Raw genomic sequence first — 25450 nt, forward strand, 5'->3', positions numbered from 1 at the left:
AGTGGTCTTTAGTAACTCTCAAGTGGTGACTTCTCAAATCAACGGAGAGTATCAGGCTAAAGACCCAAACATGAAAAAGTACTTAGACAAAATTTTGGAGTATCTTAGGCAATTCTCAGAGATCGAGGTCAAGCACATAACTCGAGAACTTAACAACAGAGCAGACGCCCTCTCCAAGTTAGCAAGTACCAAGCCGGGAGGAAATAACAGAAGTCTGATCCAGGAAATCGTCCAAAAGGCCACTGACACGAAGACAGAGGCTAAACAAGATGTCCTAGAGGTATCCAGCTTAGACCTCGGGTGGATGACCCCATTAATCGAATACATAAAATTCAACATCCTACCCAAGGAGGAAAAATAAGCCAAGAAAATCCGAAGGGATGTACAAAGTTACACCTTGGTGAAAAATATCCTCTATAGAAGAGGAATATCCACACCATTGCTGAAGTGCGTCCCGACCTCAAACACGGCAGAAGTTTTGGAAGAAGTGCACAATGGCATCTGTAGAAATCATCTCGGAACAAGGTCTTTAGCCAAAAAAGTTATCCGAGCTGGGTTTTACTGGCCGACCTTGCAGAAGGATGCTACCGACTTCGTGAAGAAATGTCGGCCATGCCAAATGCATGCTAACTTTCATGTCGCTCCCCCCGAAGAACTTATAAGCATAACTTTTCCATGGCCTTTTGCAAAATGGGGATTGGACCTACTCGGACCTTTTCCCCAAGCGCCTGGACAAGTAGAATACCTCATAGTGGGAGTAGACTATTTCACGACGTGGATCGAAGCAGAACCCTTAGCCACCACCACAGCTCAGAGAAGTCAGAAGTTCCTCTATAAGAATATCATTACCAGGTATGGAATTCCCCATTCCATCACCACGGATAATGGTACCCAGTTCACCGACTCTATATTCAGAAACTTGGTAGCCGGTATGAAGATCAAACATCAGTTCACCTTGGTTGAGCACCCACAAGCAAATGGACAAGCAAAAGCAGCTAATAAAATTATATTGGCCGGACTAAAAAAAAGGCTTCAAGATGCAAAGGGGGCTTGGGCCGAGGAGCTCCCTTAAGTGTTATGGGCATACCGGACTACACCTCCGTCTGCCACTAGAGAAATAACCTTCCGACTTGCTTATGTCATAGAAGCCATGATACCAGTTGAAGTCAACGAGCAAAGCCCAAGGGTGAGGTTCTATGAGGAGGTCGGCAATCTTCAGCCACATAAAGAAGAACTCAAACTACTCCCTGAAGTCCGAGAATAGGCCCAGATAAGGGAAGCAGCGCTCAAGCAAAGGGTGCAGAGTAGATACAACAAGAAAGTCATTCGTAGAAACTTCGCCTCAGACGACTTGATTTTGATTCATAATAACATTGGAGTAAACAAGTCAGGTGAAGGAAAGCTCGCTGCCAATTGGAAGGGGCCATATAAAATAATTGAAATACTCGGAAAAGGTTATTACAAAGTATCCGACCTAAATGGTACTGAGCTCCCCAGGTCGTGGCATGCCTGCAACATGAGGAGGTATTATAGCTAGAAGCAAACTCCGCTCCCTGATGTACTCTTTTTCCCAACTTCATTGTTTTTTCCCAAAAAGAGTTTTCCTGAAGGGGTTTTAACGAGGCATCAAAGCGGGGACTAAGGATTAAAAGTTTTAAATCCCTTAGTAGCTTAAACAACTTTTGTAAAAGTTATCTCTGTCAATCGACAAGCATTTATTTTAATCTCTTCATAATTCCATTATTATTATTATTCTACGAAACGCACCGATTTAAGCTCGAAAAAGCGTGAAAATCCCTTGACCGACCTGAGTGGTCGGCGAAATAAAACGACGAGGTACAATTCGATGTAAAGAGGTTACAAAAGACGATCATGATAACTCGGGAATAATATCGCTAACGACTTACAAGTCGGAAAGCCCGAGAAAAACAAAAGTGCATCGCAAAAATAACCTATGTTATGAAAACAATTCAATAAACAAAATTGAATATGTAAAGTCGAAATAATGGAATACGAAAGAGGTACGAAAATCCCTCAAGGATAGAGGCGAAGGTTTTCTCAAAGTTACTCAGCAAAAAGTTTTTGAAAAAGTTTTGGACGATAGTGAAATTGTCTAACTTAGATAAAACTGTCCATATGACGAAAAGCTTTCTTTGCAAACTTGAAAGATCAAAACAACAAAGGTTTTTCACAAAAAACCTTATAAAGTTAAAAGACCATTCAACAAAAATTTTTTCAAAGAATAAAAAACGCTAGCAAGCGTACATAATAAAAATATTTTGTTAAAAGGCTCTTATCCAAAAAAATGACCAGCAAAACAAATAATTGTTGTTAATGACCCTATTAAGGGTCAAATGTCAGAAACCACCACATAAAACCAACATATAAAAATAAATTGTTCAAAAAGGGCCCACAAGCTGGGCCCTAATAGCTAGATCACTGGAAAAGAGGATTGGAGTCATCAACAGGAGTGGAACTCGGGTCTGCTGTAGGAGTCGGAGGGGTCGGAGGGATCTTTTCGGTGGCAGAGGTTGGAGCTTCGGATGGATGAGAAGAATAGCTCGGCAGGAATCCTTCCTGTTGCTCCACCATTGACAGAACGAGGAGGAAAGACAATCTCCCCATTAACGACCACCTTGTCGGGATGGAGGGGTGACAAGTCCAAGTTGGGAGCGATGACTCCGACTTGTTCCTTGAACACCCTAAACGCCTCCTCCAAGCTCTCAACAATAGAATCCTCCAGATCCTAATAGGCCTCCCGATTCAACTCCAGCTTCTTCTACAAATCAATATTCTCAGAAAAAATCCTCACAGAATTTTGCTGAGCCTTGCTCTTTATTCTCTCAACCAAGGCACATTGAGCCATCAACTTTTCTCCCTCTCCTGAAGCTGAGTGAGCTCATCCTTTAGCCAGGTATTCTCCTCTTACAGCCTCTCTTCTTCTTCCTGATATAGGACAATCCTCTCCTGAAGGTCCTCTATAGATTTTTGAAAAGAACTCAAGGGAGTTTTGTCGAGTATATCAAGAAAGGCAGTACAGACCCCAGCAATATGAACTCCCCCCTGAACCAAAATCTGAAAATGATTTCAAAAGGAAGCATCATCCATAGCAACTTTGCTGTGAGAAACGATGTGCTTCTAAACGAACCTCGGACCATCAAAACGGTTTCCGAGCTCTTGCGCTTCTTCTTTTCAGGCCCAGAAGAGAGCTAGACTGGGGGGACATGGGCAGGATGAGGAAGAGGAAAAGCAGGGATAGGGTTTACCAAGATCGGAAGAGAAGAGGTCCCCAAATCCTGAGGAGGAGGAGAAGCATTAAAAGCTCCGACTTTTGTAGCATCAGCTCGAGCGTAGATCTTCCTCTTCGCCTCTTGGACCTTCTAGTAAGCAGCACTTGACCCGCTTTTCACCATTTCTAAAAAAAAAAATAAAAGTTGATCAGACCACAAATCGAAAAAGAACACATAGCAAGTCGGAAATTCATCAAAAAGCAGCCACAAAGAAACAAAAACTACCTAGCTCAGTTTGGACGAAACTCGGAGGGCCAAGAAGGAATTTCTTAGTATCCAGATTTGGAGCTTGCCCCCAGGCCTCTCGAAAATATCCAACAATGGCCTCCTCTACCTCATCCAAGTCATATAGGCTATATTTATCAACGGGGGAGGCCTCCAACCAGTATAGAGGAAATCGGGGTTCGTTGTTCTCGTTCAAGAAAAAAGGATGGTGGCCCTCTACAGCCTGGACCTTAAAGAAAAAGTTTTTGAAATCATGAAAGGACTCATCAAAGATGGAAAAAACTTTCTGACCTTGAATAACCCGAAAAGACACCCACTGCTATTTGTTCTGTTTATTGGAAGCACTAAAGGGCTTGGTCAGGTGGAAGAGATAGAAAACGATTTCTAAAGAAATCAGAAAATCAAGCTCTTGGCTGACAAGTTAGTAAATCCTCATAAAATCCCAAGAATTGGGATGAAGCTGGGAAGGGGCAACTCGACAATGAGATAAAACTCCCATCTCAAAGTCGGAAAAAGGAAAGGAAACCTCCAAGCAGGTAAAAAGGCAGTCATACATGAAAAAAAAAGTGAGGCTCAGAGTCATTGATCCTCCCACAACAAACCCGATCGTCAGGATCTGGGGCCACTAGTTCGTATTTTGGTTCATCAGCCTCAAGACTACAAATTCTATGATGGGTACAAAGTTCGGTTATGAAGACAGTGTCCATTAGAGGTTTTTCAAAAAGGACGGAATCATCTACCCATCTCAAGAGAGTCTCATGAATACGAGAAGATATTTTTTCAGCAATGAGGGAATGTATATAAAAGTAATAAAACCTTCAAAGAAAAAGAAAATCATCAAAAAACAGGGCCCCCAAAGATGAGACAGTTTCTTCCAAAGCAAACAAGGAAAACAATCACTAAGCGGCAAAAGAAACGATTTTTGTAAAATAAACATGCAAAAATTCTAAAGCTTCGCACTACAAATAAAGGAATGATAAAGGCATAAAACTCCTTCATACGCACAAGTACACCAAACAGAAATAAAGAAAGTATTGCATGAATGACAAAGGAAGATAAAGAAGAACCAACCTTCTTTGTAGAATCAAAGAGAAGCAGTCATGGCGAAAGAAAGCGGTGGAGCACCAACAAACGAAAAACCCAAAGTTTAGAGTAAGCAAATGCAGATATGGGAAAGGTAACTTCGAAGACAAGACGAAAGAAAACAAAGAAAGGATAGGGAAAAGTATTTATAACGTATTAGGGGCAAAACAGTAAAACGATGCTACGTCGTTACCAATATAACTGCTCCCCCACATATAAATACAAGACCCGAATGGATGCGACGTTTGATTAGACGCGACAGTTGAGAAATTCAAAATCACGCTGGTTTTACACTAAAATCTCATCGTTTTTCCGACTTGAATAGACCCGAGTTCAATTAATACTCGAATCCAACTCATAGCTAAGAGATCGGACTCGAGTAGGGGCACTGTTCATGCCCTGACCTAATACTATGGTCCAGGCCCAAATAAGCCAAAAAAGGCCCAATCCAAAAGTTGGCCTTTACCGCTTACCCGACCTCCTCAAAGAGGTCGGGTTCGACATAAGCTGGCAGATAACACTTATTCAAATAAGTAACTGCCCTCTAAAATCTCTCATCCACTTCTAGAAGAGATATCTCAACAACCCTAAGATAAAGGGACGGTTATCCACCTTCAGAAGTGAAACTACTCCAACGATGGTTATTGGATCATCACCTATAAATACACTGACACACTCAGGTAAAGATAAGTTCCAATACATTAAACCTGCTTAACCCCTTACTGACTTGGGTATCGGAGTATCTTTGCAGGTACCACCCCCTATTCCTCAAACATACAACTCGGACGGCGGCTCCCAGACATAGAGCAAGTCAGAGACCACCCTCTTCTAACGTTAGGGCCTTTCATTCAAGCCCAATTTATCTATTTCAAGTTACCCTCGTAACAATTTTGTAATGTGGTTTTACGGTGAAAATCTCAATAGCCATGGTTGTAGACACATCTTTATTGAACTAATATTTTGTTATCTATTGTCTTTTTATTTTATCTTTTTTATACATTTAATTTTATTTTGCTTTATTATTTCAATTATTTAAAAATTAGCGGCTCAACAGATACGGTCGTGTTTGTCAGTCGTAATTTTTTATTATTTGTTAGGAGTTAATTTTTATTTTTTATTTTTAAAATGATAAAATTAATAAAATAATTTAAAAATTAAGAATAAAAAATTTAATAATAAATATAAAAAATTTATAAGTTATTTAAGTTTTAAGAACATATAAAATTTATAAATTCAAATTAAATAAGATATTAAGAAAGTTATGTATAATAAAATCAAGAATAAGTTACAAATTAATTATTTATAAATATTATTAAATTTATTTATTTTTTTAATTATATTTAATTTAAAATAAAAATAAATATTTATATTTAAAATACTCTTTATTTTTATGCATAATTTTAATTTAGTTTAAATTTAATTTCGTATTTTATGTTTTATTAACGTGTTTATAAAATATAAAAGGATTAAATATTACATTTGGTTGAAAAAAATGACTTTATTACGGATAGAGTTAAGTAAAGTCCGGTTGAAAATTTTAAAGTGTGACTAAAATTAAAATTAAAATATTCTCAAAGTACAAATAAGATAGAATTAAATTTTAAAAAAGTTTTTATTGTCAACCTTAGTTTGGATGAACACTTTACAACCTAACTAATGTCATTTTTGCTCAAACCTCTTGATATCATTCATGAGTCATACCCTACCACTTGCTCTAACTTCTTATCCAACATACACCTCATTCTCAATACCCAGGTCAAAAGGACTGAACCATTATCTTTACTCCCGTTTCCATCGTTATTCTCATTCTCAAATATGCTTTGATTTTTTTTTCAAAGAAAAAAATAAATGGACTAAAATTAAAGGAGCATTATAAGAAAAATACCTATTCAACCACATTTTTTTTTAAATTATTTTTGAAAAACGTAGTCTATGAGAATAAGCAACGGCCAAATAGATATCTCTCAAAAAAACGTAGTCGTAATCCAAAAAATGTAGTCGTAGTCTAAGACATCTTTTTTTTTGCTACACTTTTCAAATATATCTAAATGGGTATTTTTTTTGTAGTGGAGCAAATTAACAGAGATGGGCTTGAGTGCATGTTTGAGTCCTAACAAAAATTGAGAAAAGAGAAAAGTCGCTGAAGTGTATGTATTGTATGTTTGAGTCGCTAGTTATTAATAACTTATTTTATTAAATGAGAAAAGGACAAACAGGTTCCTAACTTTTTGCCCTACGGACATTCTTATCTGTGACCATTAAAAAATACTTTTAAGTTCTTAACCTTCACAAAACTTGGACAGATCAGTTCCTGACGGAAGTATTTGGACTGATCAGTCCCTGACGTAGGCATTTGGACTGAGGGACTGATCCGTCCAAATTTTGTGAAGGTCGGAGACTTAAAAGTATTTTTCAATGGTTAAGGACAAAAATATCTGCAGGACAAAAGGTCAGGAACCTATTTATCCTTTTCTCTTATTAAATAAAAAAATGTTAAAGTTAACTGCAGCATGCTGATTCTAACATGCATGTATACTAAAACACAAATAAAAAGAATTAGCAGTCATGTGTTATTAATTATATTTAAAAGATGTTATAATAATATAAGGAGAAAACTGAGACTAAATTTTTTTTTAAATAGTTCAATACCATTAGTATATATGACTTTAATTCTTTTTTGTATATATTTCTAAAATTTTCTCTTTATAAAATTCTGAATTTCGGCTATTAATGATTTTAAATTTTAACTATCTTTTGGATTATTTTTGTTTAAAAAAATTTTTAACAACAGTATTAACATATTTAAATTTTTCTATTAAAAGTTATAACTTAACGTGAAAGGTTGCTCATGAAATGATAACAAATTTTATCCAATTTTTTTTCATGCATTCATTGATTAATGGTATATACTAATTAAATAATATTATAAATTAAATAATTTTTTTAAAATGAAGATATATATATATATATATATATATATATATATATATATATATATATATATATAATGAATTATCTATTTATATTTGTTATTACAATTAAGATAAAATTATAAATTAAAGTGCAGTACTACTTAATGAATATTAAATAATGTGAATAAGGATTAATTATTTTTTTATTTTCATTCTTTTTAAATTTCATAAATAATAAAATAATTTATTTTTAGTAAAAAATTTATTAAAATATACATTTTAAAAAAAATTACTTTATTTTTTATTATTCATATAAATTATATAATTGCAAAAAATATATACTCAATTTTCTTCTCTCAATTTTCTTTCACTGGGACCTAATCTAGCATAAATAAAAAGTTAAAAAGTTATAACCAATATTCTAACAATTTTTTGTAAAAATAAAATTTTTTATGATAATTTATAATTCTTGTGGCATGTTCAATTATAGATTGTTTCATTTCTTGTAATTTTTTGGAGACAAAAGGAAAATAATATAAGTGTTTAAATATATAATTAATTTAATAAGTAAAAAAAAGATAATATTAAACTAAAAAAATATATTTTTTATCAATAAATTACAGCTTTTTTTCCTTTAAATTTAAAGTAATAAATTGCATTAATAATTATACTAGCAAAGCATTCAACAAAATTTGATGGAACTTCTTCGTTATTCTATTGTTGCCGATCTGATGTCTTTAAACATCTTCATCTTTTTCTAATTAGCAGTTTATCTTCAACGTGATGGTGCTCCTCTATTGATGCTGTTAGGATTTGGTTGAATTAGTCCCACATTGCTTATGATAGCAAATGGAGTGAGTGGCCTAGACTATAAATATGAGGTTAAGTTCTCCATATTTTTTGCACCAGTCGGAAACACTTAAAGCTTGTATCTGACTTTTCTTTTCCTCTATACTCTTTGATTAGTGAGTGTTGTGAGGTGTAGTCAAATATTTGCTTTGAGAGTGTGGGTGTACTGGGGTGCCGGTGTTAGAGAGAAAGAAGTCCATGTGTTGTAACAATTTTCACATAATGATATTCTCTGGTTGTCATTTGACAACGGCCGTAGTTTTTTTCTCCAGTAATTGGAGTTTCCACGTTAAATTTTTGTATTGTGATTGTGTCTATTTTATTTCTCTGTGAAAGGTATTTTCTCAAGGGGGAATGGTGAATTATTCCCAACATGTGGTATCAGAGCTTCGATTCGGTGGGATTTATTCTTAGTATGCTCTGTGGTTGCAGCCTAGTCTGACCTTCCACATCAGAAAAGAATTTTGTCCTGTGGCTTGAGGTTGATCTTTGGTTGCTGTTGTTGTTGCTGGAAGGCAGTGTGACACTGTGAGAGTGCAGTTTGGAAAGGTTCTGGCTAAGGAAAGACTTGGTATTTAAGTGTGTCCATTGTGACCCACCTCTCTTTCTTGGGGACCCTTCCTAGTGCACGGTCTACAGTTGAGTTATACTATTCCAGTATACGGTTGCAACAATGTCAGGATATTCAAGTGCTGTGAAGCTTGAAATAGAGAAATTTGATGAAAGAATCAATTTTGGCTTGTGGCAAATACAAGTCAAGGATGTGTTGATACAATCAGGTTTGCACAAGGCGTTGAAGGAGAAGATCTCTGGTATGAAGGATGAAGAATGGGAGGAACTAGATTTGAGAGCTGCAAGTGCTATTTGCCTGTGTTTGGCTAAAAATGTTCTTGCAAATGTGCAAGGAATGAAAACAGCCAAAGAACTTTGGGATAAACTCGACGGGTTGTATCAGGCAAAGGGCATCTCAAATCGGTTGTTATTGAAGGAGCAGTTCCATAATCTACGCATGGATCACAATGGGAAAATCTCCGACCATCTTAGTGCTATCAATGGTATTATCTCTGAATTAGAGGCAATTGGAGTGAAAATTGATGATGAAGATAAGGCACTGAGGCTCATATTGTCTCTTCCCTCTTCCTATGAGTACATCAAACCTGTTTTAATGTATGGGAAGGAAACTCTGAATTTTGAAGAAGTTTCCAGTAAGCTCATTGCTGAAGAAAGAAGAATGAAAAATGAGGGTAGCACTTCATCAGATTTGGCGCTTGTAGCTAGAAGTGACAATTATGGAAAAGGAAATCGTGGAAGGAGTGTAACATGCTGGAAATGTGGAAAGCCTGGGCATGTAAAGAGAAATTGTCCAGGTAATGCGGTTTCAGAAAAAGGCTCTCAATCTGATACTTGCAATATTGCTCTCTCTATGAGAGAAGATGATATTCTCTAGAAGACAAGAAGTATCCTCATGGTATTGCCGCACTGCCATGGATAAGGATAAGTTGTGGCAATCGGGTCCACAATTGCACACGGGCATTGGTTGGCGTTGAGATGCAAGGTGTGTGGCGGAGTTATGTCAATGGCTGAAGAACTTCCAGGAAAAGCCAATTTGGAAGTTGCACCATGAATTTTCAGCAAGGTTTCGATCTGTACCAAGGCGAAATGCTTGGAGTGGTCTAATTCCAAGTGAGTATACTTTCATGGTGGAGTATGATAGTTCTCTGAACTATGATTGTCGGTATAGACAATGGCAGCAAAGAATTGTCGGTGTTAACTATGGAAGCTGAAGATGTGTGACTATTTCAATCAAGGTGGAGATTGTTAGGATTTGGTTGAATTAGTCCCACATTGCTTAGGATAGCAAATGGAGTGGGTGGCCTAGTCTATAAATATGAGGCTAAGTTCTCCATATTTTTTGTACCAGTCGGAAACACTTAAAGCTTGTATCTGACTTTTCTTTTCCTCTATACTCTTTGATTAGTGAGTGTTGTGAGGTGTAGTTAAATATTTGCTTTGAGAGTGTGGGTGTACTGGGGTGCCGGTGTTAGAGAGAAAGAAGTCTATGTGTTGTAACAATTTTCACATAGTGATATTCTCTGGTTGTCATTTGACAATGGCCGTGGTTTTTTCTTCAGTAATTGGAGTTTCCACGTTAAATTCTTGTGTTGTAATTGTGTCTATTTTATTTCTCTGTGAAAGGTATTTTCTCAAGGGGAAATGGTGAATTATTCCCAACAGATGCCAACCTAAAGTCTTTGACATCTTCCTTCATTAAGCCTTGCCGTCGTCGTGTGTTCTCGCTTCCAGTCTGAAACAACGATGCTGCTCTTTTGCTTCTTTGGTTCATCTCTATCTCAGTCACCTTCGTCAAAGATGACATCCCATCTTTAAGACCAGACGACTATGATGGCTAACATTCTTCAAATAAGTTTGATAAAATTTCTTTTCATCTCAAGTTGCTAGTTGTAGATGTGCTAAGAGATGAGATTCTAACGATTGTATAACTGTAATTCTTCTGCGTTTGGTGCATGAATTTTTAACTTTTTTTTTTTTGCATTATTTATTTCAATTTCAAAGTTTGGTTATTTTTTTTACAGAGACTTTATTTTTAATATTCATATATTTTTTGTTTTGAATTTCAACCAAATATTTAAAACATCAAAAAAAATTTCAAAACTTATAAAAAAATGATTAATTTGATTAACCAACCGTTTATCTTTTTAAATTTAGATTATTTATATAAAATATAATAAATGAAGAATTGAAATTTGATGAATTCACAATGAGTAGTGCTGCACTCTATACTTAATAAAGAGTGTTTAAAGTCCATTTTAACTATTTTTTTTAAATAACTAAGTTTTATTTAAAGAGTTTATTTTAGTATAATGATAAATTCTTAGGTATTAGTACGTTAAAAATATAAACAAATAATAAAATGACATGTAGGTTATATTTTTTACGTCAATAATTAATTTTTTAAATATATATTATATCATTATTTTTACTAAAATATCTTTATAATTTAATAACAATAAAAATATTTTATTAAATTTTATAAAAAATATTTAAATATTTTTTTTATATGAGACAAATTTTTTTTAACTAATCAAAATTTGAAATTTAACTAACTTTAATTTTATATGCTTAAATTTTAAATAATTTTTTTTGGTGACTAAACAAGGAAAGAAACAAAGCAAAAACTATTCTAAATCCGAGCGGATGATTCGTTGGAGATCAACACTAGGCTCAGACCAAATAACATGATTAGAGTTACTCTTGGCACCATATTTAGCCATCCAATCCGCAGCTCTATTTACTTCTCGGGACACCCATTCAACGTGAACAAGCCAAGGACGAGATAAAAGCTCCTGAATCTTGTGGACCAAATCTGTTACTTCAGATGGATACCCACTTGTAAGCTCATGCATGATGGGCAGAATGTCAAGGCAATCTGTTTCACATATAATATCCCTCAAACCGCAATCCCAAGCTAAAACCAACCCCCTCCAAGCAGCAAATAATTCACATCTGATTATAGACCAAGGGGGAATGCTTCCAGAGCAGCCCGAGATCCAATCTCCTTTAGAATCTCTAATAATACACCCAAATCCTGCTAAATTTGAATCCATATACAAGCTTGCATCACAATTAACTTTAAAACTATTGCCTACCGGTGGTTCCCAACACAGGCAATTTCGGAGAGACCTAAAGGCATTGCTTCGATTCCTGTAAACCTGTAAGTCCTTGGCGGTAATTCTGGCCAAGGCAACAACCTTATGGTCTGTCCAAGGGTTGTCAGTGTTGAATATGTCATTGCACCTATGTCTCCATACCCACCAAAGCCCTGCACCAAAGGACGCCTCATTGTTAGCCAAGGCCTTCCGAAACCACTCTTCAAGAGCAGTACCAGCCGTCGAGTCCAGGATACTAGGATCCAACATATATCAGATTGCCTTTGATCGTTCACAGTCTCTAAGGCAATGCTCCATTGTCTCCTGCGCCTTGTTACATCTCTTACACTTATCTGAAGAAGCTAAATGCCGCTTGAATCGAAAGGTCTCAGTTGGTAGAGCATCATGTAAGCTAAGCCACATAGTAAATTTGAACTTCTCTGGAATGTTTGTGTTCCACAACCAGTTCCAATTACTGTTGGCATTCCAATTTAATGTTTTCTTTAATAACCATCTGTAACCCTCCCTTGCACTATACTTTTTTGTTGCTGCAGGCCACCACTCCCACTGTGGCTCCAACTCAGTCAAACTAGGATATCTCAGACCACAAATAAACTGCTTAATCTCATGCGGAATAGGCGTGGTAAGACTATCAACCTCCCAAGACACCCTTTTCCACAAGTCAGCCACCATGAAATCTGATTCAGAAATATGTACATAAGGAACAAGGTTGCAAAGCTTACCAAAAGGAGTCCACTCATCATACCAAACTGATTTGTGGACATCTCCAATATGCCAATGAAGCCCTTCCTTGAGATGCTCATAGGCACTAACAATGTTCTTCCAGGTAGCCGATGAAGAATTTCTACTGTTTCCGTTCATACCAGATTGATTCCTGAGATATTTATGCTTCAGAACCTGCACCCATAACTTCTCACTGTTATTTAGACAATCCCATACCAACTTTCCCAGAAGCGCCATGTTAGCACAGGAAGTATCCCTAATACCCAATCCTCCTGCCTTTTTAGGAGTTATGGCGACCTCCCACCTGACCAGAGGCAGCCCTTTTCCAGTCGCTTGGCCTTTCCACAGGAATTGTCTCATCAAGGAATCAATTTTATTACATGCATACTTCGGGAGAAGAGAAATTTGCATTTCATAAACTGGGATAGAGGCCATAACCGATTTAACAAGACAAAGCCTCCCTGCCTTATTCAGTAGGCGTCCTTTCCAACTGGAGAGCTTTCTCGAAATTTTTTCAATAATCTCCTGAGCCGTCTTTCTGGAAGCTCTGGCATGACCGATGTTAATTCCCAGGTATTTACCCAAATCATTGCAGAACTGGATGTTAGAGACCCCTGAGAGAACCTCTTTTCTCCTCTCCGACACCCTCTTGGAACACTGGCCTTTGACTTATGAAGATTTACCTTTAAATCTGACGCTCTAGAAAACAAGTCCAAACAATGCATGACCTCTATTACTTGAGCTTTTGATGCCTTACAGAAAAGCAAAAGATCATCTGCAAACATCAAATGAGAGAGTCGTGGTCCATTCCTAGAAACTGCAACTGGGTTCCACAAACCTTGGGAAACTCTATGAGAGATAAAGCAGGCAAGCATTTCCATACAGAGTACAAATAGATAAGGAGACATAGGATCTCCTTGCCTCAACCCTCTCTTCGGATTGAAATTTTGGAGCCTGTTCCCATTCCACAAAACTGCCAACGAAGAGGAAGTCACACAATTCAATATAAGATTAATGGTAGCCTTTGGAAACCCAAACCGGACCAAAGTAGCTTCCAGAAAACGCCAGTCTACCCTGTCATAAGCTTTTTCCAAATCAATCTTGAATGCCATGGTCCCTTTTCGAGACTTGGTGTTCCTCATGAAGTGCATAATCTCTTGAGCAATGATAATATTCTCTGTGGTTCCTCTTCCTGGAATGAACCCTCCTTGCAAAGGACCAATGATCTCCGACAGGAAAGGTCTGAACCTGTTAACTAGAACCTTTGTGACAATTTTATAAATTACATTACATAAGCTAATAGGCCGAAACTCCCGTAAGGAAGAGGGAACTTCCACTTTAGGAATTAGAACAATGAGAGTATCAAAAATAGCCGCATTCAATGGCTCACCCTCAAAGGCTCGCTTGACCAGTCTACACACATCGTTGCTAAGAGAGTCCCAGAACTCTTTGTAGAAAATTGCTTGAAATCCATCTGGCCCTGGGGCTTTAAATGACCTCATGGTCATCACAGCTCTTTTAACCTCTTCAGACGTCACCGGTTCCACTAACTTTTGACAAGCCTCAGTACTAAGAGACGGGCAAGGAAAATGCCCCATGGCGTCCAGGTCAATATCCTCTCTTGTAGAAAAGAGCTTTTGAAAGAAAGAATTTGCCGCCATTTATAGAGTCGTAGTCTCCGTGGTCCAAGACCCATCCTCCAAAAATAACCCATGAATTTTGTTCCTCTTTCTCCTGATAACTGTCTGCAGATGAAAAAATTTGTATTTCTGTCTCCACATCTCACCCATTGTTCTCTAGATTTTTGATACCACAACAACTCTTCTTGAAGAAGGACAGCATTCAGTTCCTGATGCAGAACTTGCTCTTTGATCCTAAGCTGTTGATCCTCCCGACTTTCCAGAGTAATCTGAACGTCATTCAAAAGCCTCTCCAACTCCCTTTTCTTAACAAAAATATTGCCAAAAACCTTTTTATTGAAGCTAGTTGCATCTTTTTGAACCTCCAACAAACATTTAACTACATCCGGAGCTCCTCTATTCCAAGCTGTATCAACAACATTCCTAAAAAGAGGATGAGTCATCCACACAGCCTGGAATCTGAATGGACGATGGCCCTTGGTAGCCCTCTTTGCCATCTTGCACCTAGTGAATAATGGGCAATGATCAGAGTGAAGGCGCGCCAGCACCTCAGTATAAGCCTCCGGAAACATTAGTCGCCAGTCCTGGTTGATGACTGCTCTATCAAGCTTCTTGGCCACCTGCACCCCACCTTTCACCTTCCTGTACCAAGTGAATCTTCTCCTAATAGCCCCCATATCAAACAGCCCACAATCCTCCAATGTTTCCGCAAATTGTTCTGCTCTAGCAAGTCTAAATTGCCCCCCTCTAACTTCACTCTGCAACAAAACATCATTAAAGTCCCCTAACACAATCCAAGGTCCGTGGATCATATTAGCAATCCTTGTCAAGTCACCCCACAGTTCTTTACGCCGATGTATATGCGGATTAGCATACACCGCACTGCGGTAACTAGATGTATTGCCCATAGTGATTTCAAAACTGATACATTGATCAACTACATCCAATACTCTCACAGAAATATTTGAATTAGAACATAGAACCCAAATACCCCCACTATGACTATTAGCCTCAACAATACCAACACCCTGGTAACCTAGATTATTCCAAAAAGATTTCATCCTCTCGAAAGCAATATGGGTTTCAAACAGAATGAAAAAAATAGGATGAAATTTATTCGCTAACTCCTTACTATGAACCCGGGCCAATTTATTAGAGGCACCTCTAATATTCCAAAATAGAAAGCTTAAATCTAAATAATCCATAAAACAATTTGTATTGTAAAAAGGATCAACCTCAGCTGAAGTCCCTAACGAGATGATGAAGATCCACCATCATATCCCCCTGAGCCTTGCTTGTCCTTGTTCAGTTGTTGCCCGGTTTGTCTGTGTCCCTCCACTGACAACCCTTCCAATTTGCCGATTTGCTGCTTGCTGGTGTCGCCAAGGCAGTCCGGAGTCGACGGCGAATTCTGCAAAGAAGAAGGGCGCAACCTCTTGTGTCCGTTTTTGATAATGGCAGTGAAAGTCGGCACCGCAACGGAGACAGATTTGCCCTTCACCCCTTGCTGTTTGGAAGATGTCATGCGTGCCTTAGATCCGCTAACCGACCCGGTCTTCACCCCTGATTCGGCTCCTCTCATACGTAGCCCAAAGTCACTGTTCTGGTCCAATTTCTGATTTGAGCGCACCGGCATTTTATCTTTAGATGTTTGTTGGGCTTTGTTTGATTGACTCAATTTTCCTCTCCTTTTACCGCTGACTTTGGTCCAGCCAGCCTCATTTTCCAAATGTTGGGATCCCACTTCCTTCCCATGCAACGTATCATCTAATTCCTCCCCAATTTCTGCAACTATCACTGACTCTTTGGGATTGCATCCAAATTCAAAAATTTTCTCTTTTGAAGCTTCCTGTGGCTGCACCACCCGGGCCGCCGTCTCGATCACTGATGTTTCCTTTCGATCCACCCTTTCCGAATCTATTGGGGTCATTCTGCAGTCAGTTGCTGGATGCCCGAAACAATTGCACTTGTCACAAATAAGGTGTAAGCATTCATACTCCACCTTATATTCAAACTCATCGACAATTACACTCCGGACCACCGGCAAACCAAGATTAATTTGCACGCAAGTCCGAGCAAATTTTCCCCTTTCCGCCAACTTAGTAGCCAGATCCACCTTGACTGGTCTTCCCACAGCAGAAGCGATTCTCATCATGGCTTTATCCTGATAGTACCATCTGCTCAAACCAGAGATTCGAATCCAAACCATAGTCTCCCCGAAAGTGTCCTCACAAGGTTTAAAATCTGGTCTATGACTTGACCGCAATATAGTGACCGAAGATCATCCATGGCCCCCCTAGTAAAACATTCTCTCGATCGTCCATGCGATCAAATTTAACGAGGAAGTACCCAAAATCCACATCCAAAATTTCATATCCACCGGTGATCCTCCATACCCCTTTCAATTTGTGATGTAAAAAATAAAAAAAGTTGTTATTTTTTCTCTAAGATTCCAGTGTTGTTCGTCTCCTCAAACCTCTTCTTTATCTCTGGAAAAGAATAAGCTCTTGCTGGTTGCCGGAGCCTCCACCGGCAAGAATCTCGGCCTCTTCTGCTTCAACGAAGATGACACCGAAGCCCTGCTCAGCCAGGTTTCCACGGTGAACCCTCCCATGCGTGACGGCCCCAAACATGCTAACCCTAACCCTTTTTCCCCGAGCTCCAATCAGCACTGATTCTGTTGGATCCGACGAAGACGGCGAGGCCGGACTCTTCTGCTTCCTCTCTTTTGCCAGAGCTGCTCACCATCTCCTCCTAGTTGTGCATGGTTGGAATCTGTTGCAGCTGCAAGAGACGAAGCCCGTCGTGTACCACTGCTCGCTGCTTGCCTGAAGCTTTCCTCTGCTCTGCTCTGCTCCGCTGCACCTTCTCAAGCGCAGCAAGTCCATCGCCGCACCAAGAAGTTCCCGCTCTCTCCTCGACCTCGCCATCTCCTTTGACTCTGTGATTCCAAATTTGGGTTGTTGGTGGCAGGGACGCAAATTGAGGCTGTGATTTTGGTCAATGTTAGCATGCTTTAGCCTTGCTCATACCATTACTAATTGGAATTTCTTCGAACGGGACATGATTTTAATCATATGATTGTCTGAATTTTAAGATCTGGAAACTAAGAACTCTGTTGGATCATACTTGTAACTTTGAATGCTTAATTAATTTATAGGGAGTGTATTGCATCTTTTAAGATATTCCAAGGATTTCATAGAGCGAATTGGTCTTTTCGTGCAGCTGGTTCTGATGTTGTCAGCATGAAATGCAGGCTGATCGTGTTGATGGATGCTACGTACTTAATGGAAACAAGAATTATAGCACATTTGACTAATAGTCTAGACAGATGCTGAGAATGGATAGCACATTTGATATATTGAACTGAATCGGGTTGTCTATGCAAAGACAGACATAACAGCTGTGTCAATAGGAATCACTGCATTCATCATTGAGAAGGGAATGCCGGGGTACTTGTACTGAACCTAGTCAAATTTAAAGTGTACTAAAGTCTCTGCATTTCAAGCTTACAGTTCAGTTATTTCTTCAAAATAAATATTAAAGCAGTAATTTTTACCAAATATAAAAGGCGGGTCACTGGCTCCTTGTCGCGTCTTATAGTTCAAATTTGATTACCAAGTCCTTAGCTTGCAAAATTCCTTCTCTAAAATTGAGGGGGCAAAAGTAGAGTCATGTAACTGAAAAATAAATGGCTAAAACGTTGAGGCAGTGCATAAATGATAAGTCACGTGGATATGGGGGAAATTAGGAGTGGAAGATTAAAATTATGAATTTTGCTTCTGTTTGATTTCAGATTCAGCACAGCCCAGAAATTGGATAAACTTGGAATGCGAGGAAGTGATACGTAAGTATGCATGCTTGTGACAACTTTTCTATACTTAATCCATTTTTAGTCGATGTGCTTTCCTTTTACTGATAATAAATATGACTTGTTGGCAGATGTGAACTCTTGTTTGAGAATTGCTTGGTTCCTGAAGAAAATGTTCTTGGGGAAGTAGGAAAAGGTCTTGCAATAGCTTCTATGATCATATTTATCAACTTTAGAATAAAATCATCTTTATGTTATTTTGTATATTCAACCCTGCAAAAGTTTGTTGTATGACCATCATTGGTCTTCTGTAATATCCTAATAAAAAACTGCTCGTGTTATTCAACCATAGTTTATAATATCAGTCCTTTCTTGTTTTAGGAGTCTATGTCATGATGGCTGGGTTGGATCTGGAGAGACTTGTTTTGGCAGCTGGTCCCCTTGGTATCATGCAGGCATATCTTGATGTGATCCTTCCTTATGTTCGACAAAGAGAGCAGTTCGGTCGTCCCATCGGGAATTTCAGTTTATACAGGTCCATATTGTTGAGAAATGGTTTTTCTACAATCATCCTGGCATTTTATTACATGTAATTTTTAGACATTACATTATTGATCGATCTTCTGTTACAAAACATGAGTAATGGCTACTGCTTTCAGGATTGTGCTGGAATTATACTTACTGCTGCTGAGAGTGCAACCCAAGTTGCTTTGCAGGTAAATAGTTTGCACAGGTTATTTGTTGCAGCTACTATTCTTTGAGATTTTGGGGTAATACTTTTCAGCCAAAATGTATAGAAATCCTGATGATTATTAAATAAAATATTGTAAGTTGGGAAGAGCTCAAGTGATTTTAGAAAATTATTAACTCTGCATAGGTTCTTACTCCTAACATTTTGGGTAAATTACATTTGACCTCTCTTGAAGTCAGATAATACTATTCGTCGCTAGTATCAATATGACAAATTAAGAAATTTTGAATAGTAGCCTAAAGTCAGGGAAGGTTGGCATAATTTACGCTAACCATTTTTTCGTTGTTTTCTTCTTGTGTTACTGTGCTTATATTAGCCTTCAAAATTTGCAGGCAAAACAATGTTTGGGAGGAAATAGATATGTGAATGAGTATCCAACTGGTCGTCTTCTGAGAGATGCCAAACTATATGAGATTGGTGCAGGAACTAGTGAGATCAGAAGAATGATTATTGGACGTGAACTCTTCAAGGAGCAGTGGTGAAATGTTCATTATGTAACAGTAAATTTCATTCATCAAAGGGGACTAAAATTAGTCATGAGAATCCATTGTTAATAAAGGAAAGCTATTTTTACCAAAAATGTTTCATCTGTTATTTGTAGTTAATTTCTGAAGCTGAAAAATGATCACACCACCAAACACATTCATAACAATACCAAGTAAATATATTGCACATGGAACCATGGCATGAAATTTAGAAATGATCACCATGATTCCATAGAGTATGTAACTCGAGCAGTTACAGGTAATCCAATGTCAATAGTACAGCCCTTATTTATAGCTAATATTTCAGATTTTTCTGGCTTAAGAGTTCATAAGACAAATGATCATAACACAAATAGCATCAAGTGCATGCAGTAAATAAGATAGAAACAAGGCTAACATAACATGATTGATTGAAACTTTAGACTTTGAAAACTTTTGGAGAATAATAATCTGGTTGACCCATTGAGGAGGACTCTGAAGGCTCCGTAATCATTGGTGCCTCTTCCAAACTGCTATTGGTTTCAACTTTTTCATCATTGTTGGTGGCACTGCTAAAAAAAATGAATTTAGTTTTTAGGTACTTCTACTTATAAAATTAATGCTTATCAAATTTGAATTAATAGTTCACCTCGAGTCACCAATCAAACTTAATGATATTATTATTAGTTGTTGTAAATAATAATAATAATAATAATAATAATAATAATAATAATAATATATTGCCAATATTAAGTTGAACATAAGCTCATATACTATTATAATAAATATTTTATATAGAATAAAATTTAATAATGTAGTCATAGTTAAAAGAGTCATTATTCTTGCCAATGAGTTATAGTTTAAATGACATAGTCTTCTCATACTCAATTAAGAGGTCGCGGGTCTGAGTCTCCCTATTTTGGTAAAAAAAAAAGAGTTATTATTCTTTATGTAATAGGATTTAAATTTTTCTACATATATTTATATTATTTATATTTTTTATTTAATTCAGAGTTTTTTTTTTTATTTTTTTAGGATTAATTTTAACATTTATAATCATATAAAAATATTTTAATATTATTTATGATAATATTATTTTTTTCTAATTTTATTTAGTTGTTTCTTTTTTATTCTTTTTTAATTAATTTTTACTCCTATTATTATATAAAAATACTTTAATATATTTTAAATTCACATAACAAAATTGTTAGTGCAATTAATTTATATTATGTTATATCATATTTTTTAATGATATAAAACATAAAAATATAACTTAGTGTCACATAAATACTTAATAAAGTAAATTAATTAACAAAATATTTAAAAATATATAATTTTATATTTTATTAGATATAAAACCATAAAAAAATTATGAAAAAATTATAAAAACTGAGATAATTCTTTTATTTACAAATATTTATTAATTTTTTAAATTAAAAAACTAATTATAATTATATCTATTATTAAATATATAACATTATATTTGATTATACAATATTTTAATTTTCGACCCTCCACTCTTAGATTTCTGGATCCGTCCCTGCTTATAAGTTCGCTTAATTTTTATTTTAAATTTTATATATCTGAATAATTTAAACTTAATAATCTAGTATTATTCCATCTAGCCACTAGTAGTTTTATTTAACAAAAATGTTACTTGTTCCTTTTCAAAGATTAATTATTATTTAATTAATTTTTTATAAAACTATTTTCTTATTTTTAAAGGATACAACGTTTCTAATCAAATATAATATAATTTATATCCCTAAAATCTCTGTAACTTTTCTTCAAAATAAAGTTGTTATTTTTTTCTCTTTCCACTCTCCTTGTTTTCTAGTCATTCTTCTCTCTACTCTCTTGCATTGTTTTTACCTTTGACGTTGTTGCATTGTTATTTTGTACTTTTACTCATTGGAAGTTCAATTAGCTTTCACCTATTCTTTCTAGTGTTCATCCATTTCAGGTAAATTATAATTCTTTATATTTTTTGTCTTTTTTATTTGGCAAAAAGAATAATTTTTGTATTCAACGTTGATGAAAAAAAAAATAGGAAAAACATGCAATTGTTGAGATATAGAAGAACAAGAACTAGCATTACAATTAAATTTAGAGCATGAAATTAGTTGCATAAATAAAAAAATCTATGTTGAACCAATTACATAATGTTTTTAAATTTTTACCGGCACATCCAAAATAAAATAATAGCACATAAAATATTTTTTAAACACATCCAAAATAAAAAATTAAACATATTATCAAATACTTACTCATGAAAATATGATTGAAAGTGAAATATATTAAGAAAAAATTAAGAATTTATTTTCTATTAGTTAGATTAAATGAATTAAACAAACACACCCTATAATAAATTATAAATATTACCCACAATCAAGAAAAATTATTATTTTTCTTTTTCAAGTCACGTCCAAAATACCATAATTGCACACTAAATGATTTCTAACACATCCAAAATTCATTCGAAAATTTTATATAAATATTTTTTGAACATATCCAAAATTAAAAATTAAACATATTATCAAATACCTACTCATGAAAATATGATTGAAAGTGAAATATATTAAAAAAATAAAAAATTTACTTTCTACTAGTTATATTAAATGAATTAAACAAACACACCCAATAATGAATATTACCCAGAATAAAAAAATATTAATTTTTTCTTTCTCAAGTCACATTCAAAATACCATAATTGCACACTGATTTTTAACACATCCAAAATTCATTCGAAAATTTTATATAAATATTTTTTGAACACGTCCAAAATTAAAAAGTAAACATATTTGATAAACATAAAAAATTCATCATATGAGTGACGTTTAAAAGTGTTTTGGGATGTTTTAAAATTTTTAAAATGTCTTAGTATGTTGTACGTGATTTGTAAATTAAATTTAGATTTTTAAATTTTAGCTTTTTTAAATTTTTGAAAAAGAAACATCATATCTATTAAATGTGTTTGTTTCATTTTTTTTAAATTTATGAAATAAAAGGCTGATTGAAGGAATAATTTAAAAGATACCAGTTTAAAATTGCATCTGCATGTTCTTGCACCACCTTCCAAGCCATCATCACGTGTTTTTCATCCGTCAGAGTTGCGCCAACAGCACACCGAATCACAAAAATTTCTTCTACCACAGCATGACTCATATATACTCTTCCAGAATCATTGATGGAATCCAATAATTTTCTGTTGATTTGGTTTACTTCATCATTAGCCATCTTCGCAACTGAAGGTATAACTCTGAAGCAAACCATAGCGAGGTTTCTAGGAACCACGATCTCAAATCTCTTATCCAACTTAACCAGCTCTTCAAAGATCTTTGCCATCTCAACATGGCTCCTTAAGAAATTCCTGAGATTCGAAAGGCCGTAACTTCGAAGAACAAGCCACACTTTGAGCGCACGGAACCTTCTGCTAAGCGTAATTTGCCAGTCTTTATAATCTACCACTTGCTTAGAATTGGAAGTGTTGTTATGTAGATAAGAAGGATTTGTTGAGAGCGATTTTATCAAAGAATTTGGATCTTTAACCCAAAGGCAACAACAATCCAAATTTGTTAGAAACCATTTGTGTGCGTTGAAGCTAAAAGAATCTGCATATTCAACGCCATTGATCATGTATCTGAACTCTGTACAAATGCACGCGCTACCTGCATACGCGGCATCCACGTGGATCCACATCCCGTAATCTTTTGCCACGCGGCATAGCACTCCAACTGGATCGATGGCCATTGTGGAAGTCGTTCCGACCGTTACACACAGGTAGCATGGAACTAATCCGTCACGGAGATCCTTCTCAACGGCTTTCAACAGCGATTGTGGTAACAACGCAAACGAACTTGATCTTGAAGTTTTAACCGCTCTGAAGTTGTTTGGATCAAACCCTGCAATATTAGCGGCTTTTTGAATTGCGCAATGAGTTTGATCTGAGCCATACACTACGAGCTTTCTGATTTTGTCTTTTCCTATCTGTCTAAGCATTCTGTCTCTGGCGGCTACTAGTGTTGCTAATACTCCCTCGCAAGTTGTGCCTAGCATGACGCCGCCGCCGTGACCTGTAAAAAGAAATTCTTTAGGTAGGTTGAGCTCTTGGCCGAGCCAGTCCATGACAGTGCTCTCGAGTTCGGTTGCTGCCGGAGATGAGAGCCAGTTGAATCCAATAACGTTGAATCCGGTGCTGAGCATCTCGCCCATAAAACCAGCAATGCTGCCACTCGATGGAAAAAATGCAAAGAAGTTAGGACTTTGCCAGTGTGTGATTCCTGGAATTATGTGTTCTTCTATGTCTTGAAGAATGGTTTCTATAGGTTCAGGGTCAAAAGGAGCTTGAGATGGAAGTTTTTTTTTAAGATAACCAGGTTCAACTTGACTTAAAACCCGATAATTGCTAATGTTGTGATAATAGTCGGCAAGAAAGTCAACAATCATATGGCCTTGCCTCCTGAATTCTTCAGGATCCAAAGGATTGTTCATGGTAAATGGATTGTAATTATGTTTATCATTTGTGATTACAATTACTTTCACTTGGAATTGTAATTGATTTATCTATAAATAATAAATCTTGGTGTAACCGATATTTGAGTTCAATCGGTTTATTACACCGTACTTCACTCAGTTTCTTATAAATACGTGGCTGTAATTCACTAGGTTTGTTACAACTGATTGACTCAGAATAAGTAACATTCTCTTCTTTCTTTTTGAAATTTTCCTCTTCTCCATTCTCCTCCTCCATCACGAGATCGACGCTAAAGGTGATGGATACTCCTATTTCACAGATCGATCTGCAAATGGTAGCAACCACAGTAGATCAGAACAATCAAATGCAAGAGAATTTAAATCGAGCCAGCTTGGGAGAAAGTTCAGGTACTCTTACCTCCTTCGATAGCATCGATCCTGAGTTCAAATCATTATCATGCTTGAAAACTGAGCAATGTCAAGAACCCTAACATAAACAATTAAAATAAGTGAGCATATAAATTAAAGAGAAAACAAACAACAAGTGGAGTAGAACAGATCAAAGAAAACTATAAAAACTTCTGACCGCAATACACGTAATCATCCTTGATGTTCTACAACTACAATGAAAATTAATAAATTGACTGTTGAAGTTGTCCACCCATAAATGGTACCAAATGTGTGCATGGCTCAATACACCTCATTTTCATTATTTGGCCTTTGCTACTATTGAGTATGTTATTACGCTAATATGATCTTAGAAAGTTTGGTAGGAAATTATTTTTTACTAATAATGCTTTCAAATAAAACTGTGGTTTTTACTTTTATCTACATCTTATATATTTTTGTATTAACAAGCATTTTCATACATTTTCACCAAACTAATGAATTATACTATTGCATTGCATTGTTTTGAATTTATTGAAGTATTGGCAAACACTAAATATAATTAATCTATACTAACTTTTTAGGATGCTAGTATATATTATATATAAATAAATGATAATAATATTGAAAGGAACATATAAAGAAGTTTTCGACTTGATATATGCATATTTTTTATGGTAAATACTATTATACCCACTCTAAAATAACATGTAAATTATTATTTCTGATATGTCATATTCTAATGTATGTTTATTTATTTTAAATTTTTAGTAAAATTTGTTAGATGACTAATTTATCTAATAAAATAAAAAATAAGAAATTGATTTCGAATCATTAAAATTTGTTGAAAATTTTAAAAAATATTTGAAAAATAATGTCATATATTACTCTTTTAATTTTCACACAAAATCTCTAATTTTTGACAAAAATTAAATAAAAATTCAGACTTTCATAAAAAATAATTACAAATTAGCTACATTAATCTTTAAAACATAAGATATAAAGTGTTTCAATTTCTTCTTTTTTTTCATATAATTCGAAACCAAATTGTATAGAATAAATTTTCAAATTTAAAGATTTACTTGATACGATAAACTTTTCAAATTAAAAATTTTTACGGTGACACTAATTTATGTTTCTATTTTTAATTTGT

General features: G+C 35.6%; 2 protein-coding genes and 1 pseudogene across 2 annotated transcripts; 1 reads left to right on the top strand and 2 right to left on the bottom strand.

The window, feature by feature from the left end:
* Window positions 1-14432: 14432 nt before the first annotated feature.
* LOC148566641 (uncharacterized) lies at window positions 14433-15472 on the bottom strand. The gene is made up of 2 exons (XM_088484359.1): window positions 14558-15472; window positions 14433-14516 (listed from the first exon to the last, which is right to left on the bottom strand). The coding sequence occupies exons 1-2, from the start codon at window positions 15470-15472 to the stop codon at window positions 14433-14435; spliced, it is 999 nt and encodes a 332-aa protein (XP_088340485.1).
* Window positions 15473-17042: 1570 nt separating this feature from the next.
* Window positions 17043-19455, top strand: LOC107637571 (isovaleryl-CoA dehydrogenase, mitochondrial-like; annotated as a pseudogene).
* A 292-nt stretch (window positions 19456-19747) lies between these two features.
* Window positions 19748-23943, bottom strand: LOC107636006 (tyrosine decarboxylase 1-like). Its single transcript, XM_088483866.1, has 2 exons — window positions 22475-23943; window positions 19748-20009 (listed from the first exon to the last, which is right to left on the bottom strand). The coding sequence occupies exons 1-2, from the start codon at window positions 23926-23928 to the stop codon at window positions 19877-19879; spliced, it is 1587 nt and encodes a 528-aa protein (XP_088339992.1). The 5' UTR covers window positions 23929-23943; the 3' UTR covers window positions 19748-19876.
* Window positions 23944-25450: the final 1507 nt, after the last annotated feature.

Source organism: Arachis ipaensis, chromosome B4 (genome assembly GCF_059453495.1).
Source record: "Arachis ipaensis isolate K30076 ecotype BB chromosome B4, ASM5945349v1, whole genome shotgun sequence".
Lineage (NCBI taxonomy): Eukaryota > Viridiplantae > Streptophyta > Magnoliopsida > Fabales > Fabaceae > Arachis > Arachis ipaensis.

What these genes read in the sequence shown, in the direction of transcription:
- LOC148566641 (XM_088484359.1), bottom strand. Translation starts at nt 15,472, where the DNA reads ATGAAATCTTTTTGGAATAATCTAGGTTACCAGGGTGTTGGTATTGTT. An exon ending in AAAAATCTAGAGAACAATGG is followed by an intron (nt 14,517 to 14,557) that starts GTGAGATGTGGA and finishes TTTCATCTGCAG; the next exon opens with ACAGTTATCAGGAGAAAGAG.
- LOC107636006 (XM_088483866.1), bottom strand. Translation starts at nt 23,928, where the DNA reads ATGAACAATCCTTTGGATCCTGAAGAATTCAGGAGGCAAGGCCATATG. An exon ending in GCAGATGCAATTTTAAACTG is followed by an intron (nt 20,010 to 22,474) that starts GTATCTTTTAAA and finishes CATTTTTTTTAG; the next exon opens with CAGTGCCACCAACAATGATG.